At 36.0% G+C, this 12,257-nt stretch overlaps 3 protein-coding genes across 4 annotated transcripts; 1 reads left to right on the forward strand and 2 right to left on the reverse strand.

Moving 5' to 3' along the window:
- Positions 1-617: 617 nt before the first annotated feature.
- LOC107617902 (ribonuclease 3-like protein 1) lies at positions 618-2,059 on the forward strand. 2 transcript variants are annotated; one of them, XM_088497390.1, is made up of 4 exons: positions 618-754; positions 819-966; positions 1,123-1,234; positions 1,631-2,059. In XM_088497390.1, exons 1-4 carry the CDS (start codon positions 665-667, stop codon positions 1,788-1,790), a joined length of 510 nt encoding a protein of 169 aa, XP_088353516.1. In that variant the 5' UTR covers positions 618-664; the 3' UTR covers positions 1,791-2,059. The 2 variants fall into 2 exon arrangements, with proteins under 2 accessions (XP_088353516.1, XP_088353517.1); XM_088497391.1 differs by having other exon boundaries at positions 682-754; positions 845-966.
- Positions 2,060-3,971: 1,912 nt separating this feature from the next.
- Positions 3,972-6,682, reverse strand: LOC107619713 (putative receptor-like protein kinase At1g80640). Its single transcript, XM_016322008.3, has 10 exons — positions 6,495-6,682; positions 6,183-6,350; positions 5,841-6,082; positions 5,603-5,735; positions 5,428-5,491; positions 5,229-5,325; positions 5,053-5,152; positions 4,499-4,617; positions 4,337-4,426; positions 3,972-4,264 (listed from the first exon to the last, which is right to left on the reverse strand). Exons 1-10 carry the CDS (start codon positions 6,559-6,561, stop codon positions 4,115-4,117), a joined length of 1,230 nt encoding a protein of 409 aa, XP_016177494.1. The 5' UTR covers positions 6,562-6,682; the 3' UTR covers positions 3,972-4,114.
- A 2,157-nt stretch (positions 6,683-8,839) lies between these two features.
- LOC107618726 (S15/NS1, RNA-binding protein) lies at positions 8,840-12,032 on the reverse strand. Its single transcript, XM_016320865.3, has 5 exons — positions 11,035-12,032; positions 10,818-10,900; positions 9,789-9,900; positions 9,550-9,602; positions 8,840-9,240 (listed from the first exon to the last, which is right to left on the reverse strand). The coding sequence occupies exons 1-5, from the start codon at positions 11,876-11,878 to the stop codon at positions 9,097-9,099; spliced, it is 1,236 nt and encodes a 411-aa protein (XP_016176351.1). The 5' UTR covers positions 11,879-12,032; the 3' UTR covers positions 8,840-9,096.
- Positions 12,033-12,257: the final 225 nt, after the last annotated feature.

The raw sequence follows: 12,257 nt of genomic DNA on the forward strand, positions 1-12,257 counted from the left end.
ATTTATTAAAAAAATAATATTAATATTAGAGATATAAAATAATATATATAAAAATAAAAAATATAAATATATAAAAATATAAAATATCTAAAAAATAAGTATTATGAAAACAAAAAAAATCAATCATGAAAAAAATCATAAGTTATGATACAAAGAATAAAACTAAATTATGCTATCTTAAAAAAATATCTGAAGTGGTATAATAAAAAAATTTTAAATGTTCAAAAATAATTGTCAATTTATCTTAATCTCTTTTGTTATATTATAAATAGATGGTGAGATGAGTAGATGAGCTGCAGCATTTTTTTTATTTAAATATGAAATAAATGGAGAATAGTGTAAGACGTAGTTATAGAATGAATAGGTGCTTTACCAGCTATAATGTTAGAGTAAAAATCAGAATATCTGATTTGTGTTTAAAAAATTAAAAAATTTTAGAGTACACAAATTCGATCCTTCGATTTGTGTACTCCAAATTTATTTTAATCCTTTAAACACAAATCAAACCCTCCAATTTATACCTCTGGCAATTTTAAAAAACATAAAAAATAACAATATTAAAATATATAACTCATGTTACTTCCATAACTAAATTCATTAGCCGACCAGCTACCAAAGAGAAATTAAGTTTAAAAAAATTACGAAATATATGCTACACTAACACATGCTTATTACTTGCCACGCAACCATACATGTGTCTGCAGAACTCTGTAGCCGCTTCCTCAGCTCGACCGATTTGCGATCCAAGATAAAGGTCGTGAAGTTTTCTATTTTTTCTCAAATTGGTATGTGCAAATTCTTAGCTTCTTAGTTTGCAGGGTAATTTGAAGGATTCTGGTTTCAGACTAGCTGCTAAAGTGGTAAAGATGGATTCTGATAAGGGCATCTTGGAACACACTCCCTTGCAAAAAGGGGATACCTGTGACTGTGAGAACAACGCGTCCTCCCAGTCTCCACATGAACAAGGTACACATTCTCTTTTAGGACTTTGAATTTGAAGTAGGTTCTCTCCATCTCTGTGCTTCTGTGGACTTCTTTTGAGTTACTCAAAATTGCTAACCTTTGAATTACTAACTCAGTTCATTACTTATTCAATAAAAAATGTAACTGCTGTGGTTCTAGGTATGAAGAAAAGACCTGCGAGATCAAATTTGTACGAAATCTGTGCTGCAAACCATTGGAAGCCCCCTGTATTTAAATGTTACAAACAGGATGGTCCATGCCATCAGATAATGTAATTCTTCCAGCTATGATATAGTACACGTACTCTCACACAATAATTCTGTATTTTAGTGTTTATGGATACTCGCTAGATTTATTACTTTTCATTTTTGTTTACAAGATTTATTCTCTTTCATGTAGTTATCCAGCTGATATGTACATTCAACTTCCTAGCAGTTGTAACAAAATTTGCCTTCATTAGTTTTTGTTGAGAAAGTTTTCGATGATTGCTTGATCATGCATCATCAAGATTTTAATAACTTGTGCCTTGTGGCTTTATCATGATATTCTAATATTCAACCTATTCTATTTTATTGCCTCTGTTTGTCAGACACAAATGCAAGGAAACAGAAGTAAGTGCATCACAACAATATTTTTGTTATTTTCGTTGACAAGATATCTTTTACAGGTTTACCTTCAAGGTTACTATTGAGATAGAAGATGCATCCGGGAACATTATAGAGTGCTATGGTGCCCCTCATGGAAAAAAGAAAACAGCCGCAGACCATGCAGCTGAGGGAGCTTTGTGGTACCTAAAGAATATAGGTTATGAGATGAAGAACCAATAAAACAATATATTATTGGATATCATCAACACTCATGGCTTCGCATTCCCCCAAATTTAATTCATTCTTCGGTGATGCTCTCTAGACTCGGTTGCCAAATCTCAGAAGACCATGCTTTCTTAGGAGATCCCCTACAGTCATTTCCTGTCGAATCTTGCATCCTTCTACTAGTTAGCTTATTGTCACTTGATAAACCACCACTCTTGTACTTAACATCTGTATTTGAATTTCTTATAGCTAATACAATTTGCGGCTTCTCGCTTTTGTTTTGAGAATCTTGTTTGCATCTAGATTTATTTGAATTATTCCTGAAGATACAACACATATGGATCATGCCATCATCTTCCTCATCTCTGCTGAACTGTTTATTTCTAGTTTCTCCAACAGAGGAACTGATGCTTATGTCACGAGCTGGAGAAGGAGAGTGTCTAGGAGAAAGCCTTTGAAGTTTTCTTATTGTGCTCATTGGTACCACATAGTACTTCTGTCCAACAACGAGCACTGTGTCTGGTGCAACAATTGCCCATGGTTGCTGGAACACATATGGATATGCAATGCAGCATCTTGGGTTACGGCTCATAATCTCGGCTGCAGTCACAGGTCTATCGTGAAGTTCAATGTGACCACCAGGATGGACAATCCGAAGAAGCGTATTCTTTGAATTATTAGCACAATTCCAACATGAAACTGGCATGGTTTTGCCCGTATCTTTGGAGCATAGAGCGGGGTGGGGGAGGTGTTTGAGTGGAAACAAGCTGTTATAGTCTTGTTGGAAAGTTTTAAATAGTATAACTGTATAAATAGCTCATCATAGTCAACCAAAAAAATAGAGACACATCAGCAAGTTTATATGCTTTCCCCTTCTTAGCTGTTTATGATTTCATTCATCGATATTATCATCAGTGATTTCAACTTAAAATTTTATTATATATTTTTGTTTCTTGTTTTCATCTTCTAGAATGCATTCCTCTTTTTCCTATACAACACCTACGAATCATGATGAATCATATGAACTTTTGAGTTTGGATACTGATGAACCATCAATGATTTGAAATGTTTTTCATCACCATTTTCGGACAAGTATAAAAAGATTTGAATTTTCTAAATTTTAAATTTTGATTTAGAGGATAAAGTGTGATCTCTCACTATTTATTTCATAAATGGAACTAAGAAAAAATATGAGAGAAAAAATATTTAAGAAAGAGAAATCATATTTTACTCTGTTAAATAAAAATTCAAAATTTAAAGGATCAAAATTCTATTTTATCATTTCATGAGATCCACTTTAGAAGTCATACAGTAATTTTATATTCTTAGGCTGAGTAAGTAATAAGTTGTAGAGATCAAATTACATGGGACCGATTATTCCAAGAACATGAAGCTAAGATAAGGAAGGTTAGGGAAAGTGACCATCTTCAATTGACTCCATTTACAAGAATTGAGAATCGTGAATCTCTAGAAATTTTATAGAATCGTTCTTGTTGTCTTCACCAATCTTAACAAGAATTTATTGTCCCTTGAGTAAAATCAAATGTTCCAAAAATGAAATCCAAAGTCCTTTCACGTCAAATATGTCATAAGGAGCAAGCACAATTAATCTAGAGTTTAGACATGCTAACACATTTTTATTTTTAATATTGGATTAATAATGATATTTTTTTGAATTGTGATCTATTGGGTATTTTTTTAAAATGTGGGATGATTTAATTTAGAAAGTACAAATCGGACTCCAATTTTTGTACTCGGACCCTTTGATTTGTGTTTAAAAAATTAAAAAAATTTGGAGTACATAAATCGAACCGTCCCATATCACTCATCCTAATTACTATCTCCCATAATTTTAAAAAAACACCAAAAATTACAATGTTAAAGTATATCATTCATCCTATTCTCATATCTAAATTTTTTAGCCACATTCTAACATATCATATATTTTTTTGTTTGGAGAGTGCTGACATATGATATTATATTAACATGTGCGTTTCCTTCGGTTATTAGGCCAATTTATCATAAAATCAAAATGTCGAGACTGACCATTTATGACTCCTCAATAATTACACTTCACTCTGACGAACAACACACATAAACCCTTTAGGCATTGACATTTATTGCTGTAAAGAGTTCCATAATAACTAAATAACTAACTGCTCAACCAAAAAGATATAAAAGAGGAAACACGGGTTAAAAACATTCAAAGCGCAAATGATGGAAAAACATGATAACAATTAGATATACTAGTATCACTCTTTAGTCTTTACAGCACAGCATTAAGATGTGACACATGACATGTAAGAGTTGAGTTACAAACAAAATTTCCAAAGTGGAAGTCACTCTGAGCGGACTAATTCTATATCTGTGAGAGAGGCACCAACCTTAAGTTGGTTGTGTACCAAAGGAATGAGGGAATGTAGCACATCTGTTATTAGCGGCCTATAACTTGGTTCGGCTTGCACGCACAGAACAGCTACCGCTGCAACCTGTACAATGTAAACACCAACTTAAGATTTTGTAGCATTGAGTTCAAGACATCTTTTCAATGAATAATGAACCTGATATAAATGTTTCAAATCCATTGTGTCTCTGATAACAGGATCCACAATACTTGGAAGCTTCAATCTGTCGGTTAGCTGAGGCATGGCCTGCGAGTTTCAAAGTTTTACGCACCAACTACTGCACATATCTAAGAGGGATTGGTATGAAACAAAACATACCCACGAAACGAGGGATTGATATTGGTCTGATGACATGTTTTCCATCGGTTTTTTTCCAGTCAGAAGTTCTAAAAGGACAACCCCAAAAGCATACACATCGCTCTTATCAGTTAGTTTACCTGAAAAACATAACTTGCAATGTTATATTTCTGTTTTGAAGGAAAAAGATAAGCGCAAAACTATAATAATAGGAAAGATTTTATCGACGTGCCTCCCTTTTTCTCTGTATTTGTAAGAGAATACTTGTAAAAATATAATCATGAAAACAACAAACTTGATCCCACTAAGCATTGTTAGTAACATGAATTAATCATCATTATTAGAATCTACAATTTCAGCTTCTCATAAAGTTTTCTAAGCTCTTTCATCTCTCTCTGCCCTTTTTAACATAACTATGAAAATACCTAGCAATTTTTGCAATTAATTGCACAGAACTAATATGCTTATAAGTTAGTACAAATAATACAACCACTTGGATCAAGAAAGAAGCAAACAGTGTAACAAGGACTATAAGCTTTTGTCTGTTAATTATAATAACGAATATTCTTGTGTACCATGTGATATGTACTCAGGTGCCACATATCCCAAAGTTCCCGACATCTTCATGTTCTTGTGTTGCACTCCAGAAGAGATAGCAAGTCCAAAATCTGTGAGCTGAACCGTAAAACTCAGTGTAGGAACATAAATCAGTAATTAACATGTATGATTAAATTATCATGTACTGCCTAACCTTAGCATTAAAATTAGAATCGAGAAGAACATTGGAAGACTTTATATCTCTATGAACCACGGGGGGATTGGAGTGTTCGTGAAGATATTCTAATGCTCTAACAAAGTCAAATATCCATCAGTCATTAATCATTATAGTATATACAAGACAAGAAATACTTTATTAGCAATTTTTGACAGAATAAGCGTGACGAAATCACCTGGCAACATCAACTGCAATTCTTAAACGGAGATACCAAGTTAAAGATGATCCACGATTAGGCCCTAGAATTATTGTTAATATAAACAAACAATATAAGATGCTTCAGTTCCCAAGTATAGATAATTTTTATGTATTCCTTCTGAATCAGGATGAAAGAAATGAAATTAATGTACCATGCAATTGAGTTTCCAATGATCCATTCTCCATCAATTCATAAACAAGAAATCTTGATTCACCATGAATACAATAGCCCATGAGTTTTATGATATTTTGATGCCGAATCTTGCTCAGCCAACTCACTTCATTCTGCAGTTTGATGTAACCATCAAAGGCAAATGAGTGTAGCAAACCTAGATATTAAATATTGATATGGATATCTTCTAATTTTTAATAGTAATAGAGGACCATCACCTCAAATTCTCTATCAGCATCACTATCTGCTTTCTTAACAGCTGCATGGAAATTCTCATCAAGATGAGCTCTGTAAACAATTCTAGAGCCACTCTCTGCCATAACATTGCTGTTGCTAAAGCTGTTTGTTGCGGCCTCTAATAATTGAAAGTCAAAAATAGCAACTGAACTCTTCTTATCTGCCATCCTTGAGTAGTTAAGTTTAGCATTGACAGGGTTTAAGGTTTCCCCTTTTTCAGCCTCTACACACTCAACAAATAAATAAAAAGAATGAATCAGAGATCTAATCAAAGCCAAGACCATCATAGGAAGTTTGTCTATAAAGGCAGACGGTAGTAATACCCATGTTTCCTTGGCTTTTACTGCTGGAGCTTGTTAAGCTTCTATGGCGACGAAACCAGACATACAATACAAGTAGGAAGATTCCAAGGAGAAGCGCAGAACAAACAATTAGTGATATTTGAATCCTCTTATTCAAATTCTGGTGGTGCACCATTCTAACCTTAACTCCTGTTTCAGAAGAAAGTACAAGCAGTAAATTTTTAATTAATTATGGTTCAATTTGAAAACTTTGTAGTGTTGTGAAACCAATGCAAGCAAGCAGAGTGAGGTAGAAGAAAGCGAAATGAAGGATTTGATTTTATAGGGCAGTACCTGGAGGTTGTGCATTTGCAGAAGTGTGAGCAAAAGCAGCATGAAGAAACAGAACAAGGAGGCTCATTTGCTTTGCTGTGGGAGCAGAATGAGACAGAGAGGAATAACAATAACTTATCAAGAGAACCTTCTTTCTTTTCTTTGCTCTGTTTCGAATTTTAAAAGGAAGGTGTTTTGGACAAGGGTACTTTCAGGGAAACCGAGAAAGCACTCTTTTAATACGTTTGATGTTTGATGAAAGATGATGATGACGAGGAGAGAGAGAGGCATGTGGCAGTTAAGTTATGCAAAGGTAAAGAAAGGTGTGTACTGAGTAGTGAGAGTTTTCAAAGTTCAAACTTGAAAAGGATAGTAATGAGACACAAGGTTTGTGAGATGTGGATAGTGTAGACAGATGCTTAATTGTGGGTCACCAACACACATTAATGCAACCATCTAAGCTCCCCTTTGCCAACCTTTCAAACATAAAGACAGGCCTGAACCGCTAAGCTTTTCTCTTTACTCTTTTCTTTACCTATTTACAAATCATAAACTTGGTCCCCTTTTCTCTTAAGTCTTAATTAATGCATGCTTAATTGCAATATAAGCAAAGAGTGGTGGTAGATTGTGTTTACTTGCTCGCTCTCTAGTCTACCGTTGCTATCACTATTAGTATTTTCATTACCTATTAATATTATATGAATCTTGAAAACACTAATTGTTGATGTGTACCTTATCTATGTCTGACTAGACAGCATTAGCTAACACTAGATTGTCGCAATGTCAGCTGTAAGTTTCGCCAAAAAAAAATCCAGCTAAACAAGAAAGTTACTAGAAACTAGAAAGCAAGGCCATAAATCTAGTCATGGAATGCATATTGTATCCTCGCTTTTGTAAACAAATTTGCGAGACGTGTGACAAATTCACAAATGTCACGTGAACTTTCTAAACAAGGTTGGAGGGAGGAGTAGACCGAGCAAGCTAGTTGCAATTGGCATTGTTGTTTGTTCAAAATTCATGTTTTACCTAAGTCCTTTTGTTGGGTGGGATACTGGGTATTCAGTGTACGTCATATTTTGGTAGAAGAAGGGGCCTAGGCCCAATTCCTTTTGGTAACATGCTTGTTACAAAGGGATGCTATTTGGGCTTGCTATAGAGTAGTGCCAAAATGCAAGTTTATCTTGGGAAGAAGAGTATGGTTATTGTTTTGGGGTACTGAGTAGTGAGTGCAATGCATGCAAGAATAGCAGGGGGGAGGCACATACAACTAGGCACCTCTTCCATTTAATTCAACTCTACCCCCTTAACGCTCTTATCTCTTTGTATTTACTGCATGCACTACTAGTCTGCACCTCAACCCACTCAACTCCGGGGAGAAATGAAAGCCAATCACCTAACGCTGCTCTTAACACTTGCTCTTACTCTTGCAGAATCCAGAGGGAGAATAGGAAAATACTGCGACCCATTTTACCTATTCTTGTATGAAACATGCGCTCGATGGCCTTTCCCTACCTATCCCTCACCACAAAACCCATTCGATCAAACACCTTTCCCAAGGCCACCACTGGTTCCATCACCACCCCCGCCGCCTCCTATACTTCTTCCACCACCTTTGATAATTCCCCCACCAATGCCACCCATAGATCCATTCCCATGGCTGTCCCCACCTGACATGTTTCTTCCACCTCTGGAAGATCCGTTCGCATCATATTCACCACCACACATCCTGTTGCCGCCGCCGATGCCTCCAGAACTGCCGGGTAATCCACAAGAGCCACTTCCAATTCCATTGGTCAAGCCGCCCGCAACAACGAGCTTTCAAGAACCATGACCAACCACCTCCCTCCAATTCCCCTCATTTTAAAACTCACTCGTCCATCTTTTTCTGTTCGATTTAGGAGCTAATGACTGAAAATGAGAAAATCCTGTAACTGACATATATCTCATTAGCTAGATTTTCTCTATGTTTTTTACTTTCCACGTTTCTGTCCAAATAATAAACAAAGTATCTTGAAAGTTTTGAAAATAGATTTTTCTCCATTTGTCTGCATCTATTTATTTATTTATATCATATATCATTTTTAAATTTATACCATATAATATAATTAATTTAATTCTCTGCATTGCGCCCGAGTCTTAATCTAGTATCCTTTAAGTGGAAAAAAAAAATCCATTCCCGTCTATTTTTCATACTTATATAGGATGTCCTGTCTATTATTATTATTATTATTAAAATTTTGGTAACCTAAACTATGCCAAATTTAATATGTTGTAGACCCTCAACTATGCCAACTTTCAAACATTGCTGTATCAACGTAAATAGGGAACGCGATGTGATTATCATGTTGCAAAATTGGGTTCACATGTAAAGAAAACTGTAGCAGACATCTTATTGATGAGTTCCAAAACTGATTTTCTGTTTTCCATCATAAACCTAAGGACATAGGGATATTCTAGGAAAGAGCCAAACAATACAATTGGGTCTTCTTTTCCTTCCTTTTCCTTCATTGTTTCAATAGTAAACAGAGGAAACTAAAACAACCCACAGAAGAGTTAAAAATAATATATGGATCTGAACTAATATCATTCTTATCTTAAAAGTTAAAACAGAAAAGAGATTTCTTTAGTACTTAATATCTGGATTATCACGTAGACCTAGCTTGGAAATAACAAAACAATACGAATCCCAGTCGGTGCTTCTAAGGTATTTCAGTAATCTTTTTCTCCTCTGAACCATTGCTAGCAGACCTTTACGAGAATGCTTATCCTGAAAACATCATTGGGAACAAATCGAATCACACTCACCCTCTAAATCATAGGCAATAACACACACTGAAACGATTGAACAGGGAAATAACTGTTCATTAACTCAAAATTCTATGGGGAAACAATCATAATCTAAGTGTAAAGAAGAACACAGTATATTTCCTCTGTTTCAAAAGATCAAATGGAGTCACGAACTAATATTGTTAACTATTTAGAAAGTAAATTAATAACAGCAGTATGCACGCAATTTCTGCACATGTTATCTTCAATACTAGAATCAAGGAAATTCACATACAAAAACGAAACTGACCTTCTTGTGTAGAACTGCTGATAGATGCTTAATCTTAGTTGTGAGTTGTGCAACTGCAAGAAGGAAAAAGAGGAAGAGCATTAGTTCCCAATCCCATGTAAAATGTACATTCAAAACTATCACTTCAACTTTCACCAAGACCTATTTTGAAGTAAAAGTCAAGCTCACTATTCTAGTTATCTTCCCTCTGGATCCTCTTCATAGCAAATTGCATAAATAAGTCAAATAATTTTCTTTACCTTGAACACGAGCAGATCCACAATCAGACTCTGACATTTTAAACTCCTCTCTAACCTTTGCTAGCTCAATTTTCAACTTTTCTGCTGAGGACATATTATCTGGATGGAAGTACTGAAATAAACGTAATGAGAAAATCAGTTAACTGAAACAACAAAGTTAATTTTATGGAAGAGAAATTTTAAAGCAACATAACAAGAACATCGATAGCTCTTTAAAAGAACCTGCAATTTCAATGATATGGCACACCAATGATCCTAGAAGTGCTTCACATGATATTATGACAGGAATTACTTCATCGAAAAGTTAGGCAATAAAATCAGATTCAATATACTAATGCCTGTGCATCTTAGTTCAAAATAGAATCAGCAGAACCCAAGATTTTTACAATATAAATAAAACAAGGAATAATAAATAAACAATAGGGATTGACATTTGAGAAGCAGAGGCTATAATCAAAGATACAGTGAATAAAATGTGGGAAAGACAGAAGCCTATAATTGTTCAGGAAATTAAACATGGAGGTTATCTCTTTCAAGAAGGCCAAAATGCAGCAGGACCGAATGCAACATTAACTCCAGTGACAATTTCTCTGAAGGGTTATGTTGGCTATTTTGAATTAATTAACCAAAAACAAATGCAGAGCGCATCCAAGATTGCTCCCATTTCCTTGTAGATTTGGTCATTACTAAGCATACATGATAAAAATTTAAAAATTATCTTGCACAGATGTCACGAGAAATTTGAAATTTGATCAGACTAAATGACAAATATCAACAAGGATCATCATATGCCAAATGATACATTTGACATGGGCATAAGCAATAATGCAACATGAGCACGATAATTTTCATTAATGCAGGACCCATTCGACAAACAGCAATGGTATATGCAATGTTGCAATTAGGAACAGAGACATGAAAACTCGCATCACCAATATGGAAGTAGAGACAGCACGGTAAACCATAGATAATAGGACATAGGACAGAACACAGAACCAATATAAATAAATAAATAAATATAATACTGACCCTTTCAACAAGATGCTGTTTAGGAGGATCCATCATGAAGCTTGGTCTCCCGCCCAAATGACCCAGCATATCCAACCTCTGCTCTGGAAAGTTTATAGAATTAGGTAAATCTTTTGGTATAAATCATAAAACGGAGGAAAACAAATTCGATTGGGTTCATGATCAGGGTCAGAGTAACAAGGAAGAAATGAAGTAAAGAGGAAGAAAAGTTGGGTACCCTTTTCTTTACTAGCTTGCTCCAGAACAAGCAAGCTCTCTTGCAATGGTTGGATGTCGACACCAATGAGGGTGGAGCGAGATTCCATCACCTCCAGCTCCCTCAGTTTCACCAATCTTTCATTCAACTCCGCAATAGAGAACCCCTCTCTCCCCCCACCTTGCGCCCTCAACGCCCTCAATTTCTCTCCCAACTCTGGAAAGCTGTACATCTTCACAAACCCCGTCACCGGGGGCCTAGAGCCCTTCTTCTCGTTCATTTCCTTCCAGAAAGCCGACGCCGGCAACTCCCCGCTCCCGCCTATCAAAGAGCCGCTTGAGGCGGAATCAGAAGGACCCGATTTCAAGCTGCTTCCAAATGCCGACAACGGCATCCGTTCGCCGCCCTGCTTGTTCACATTCGATTTAAGCTTCTGCATGCTCTCGCGGAGCGCGTCATAGGAGATCTTTCCCCCAATGCCGGGAGCCGATTCGCTGGACTTTTCCGAGACTTTTCTGTTGTAGATCTCCTGAAAGGAGATTTGCCCCGACGAGGAGGGCTCGCCAGCGGCGGGTGTAGGGGGGAGCGTGCGACGGCGGAACTCCGAGAGGTTTTTGCGGATTTCATCGAGGGAGTTGACTTTGGAAGCGGCGGGTGAAGGGGTTGGCGGGTAGGGGTTCGCGAAGGGTGAAGTAGTGGGGCGGGTTCTCTTGAGCTTGTCCCTGATGTCGCTGAAATAAGAAGACATGGGAGACTTGGGAGTTGAGTCGCCGTTACCGCCGTCGGAGCTGGAAGTGGAGAAGCGGTGGGTGAGAGTGAGAGGGTTCCATTTGAATCTGGTTCTGAGTGTGAGGGAGAGAGCCATCGTCACACGACACACCTATTCGAGTGAAGCACCTCACTTCAGTTAGTTCGTTAGGGTTTTTCAGCTCATCCTAACCTAACTCATTGCTTCCCCACATCAATTGAAAAATTAAACCATTCATCACAACCAAATAATTCTCAATCAACTTTAACTTAACCCTTTTTCAGAAATTTTTTTATATTAATACACCTTTAATATATTGAATCTATTAAAGTTTTAAATTTATTTTTTATCTGTTTAATAAATCTCCTCAATTCCTAAAAAAATTAATTAATGAGAGTCTAAACAAATTTTAGTCACGACAAAAATTAAATTTTAAAAATATTAATTAAAAATATTATTTTTTATAAATAATTCGTAAATTAATCATATTATATTA

Source organism: Arachis ipaensis, chromosome B8 (genome assembly GCF_059453495.1).
Source record: "Arachis ipaensis isolate K30076 ecotype BB chromosome B8, ASM5945349v1, whole genome shotgun sequence".
In the NCBI taxonomy this organism is placed as follows: domain Eukaryota; kingdom Viridiplantae; phylum Streptophyta; class Magnoliopsida; order Fabales; family Fabaceae; genus Arachis; species Arachis ipaensis.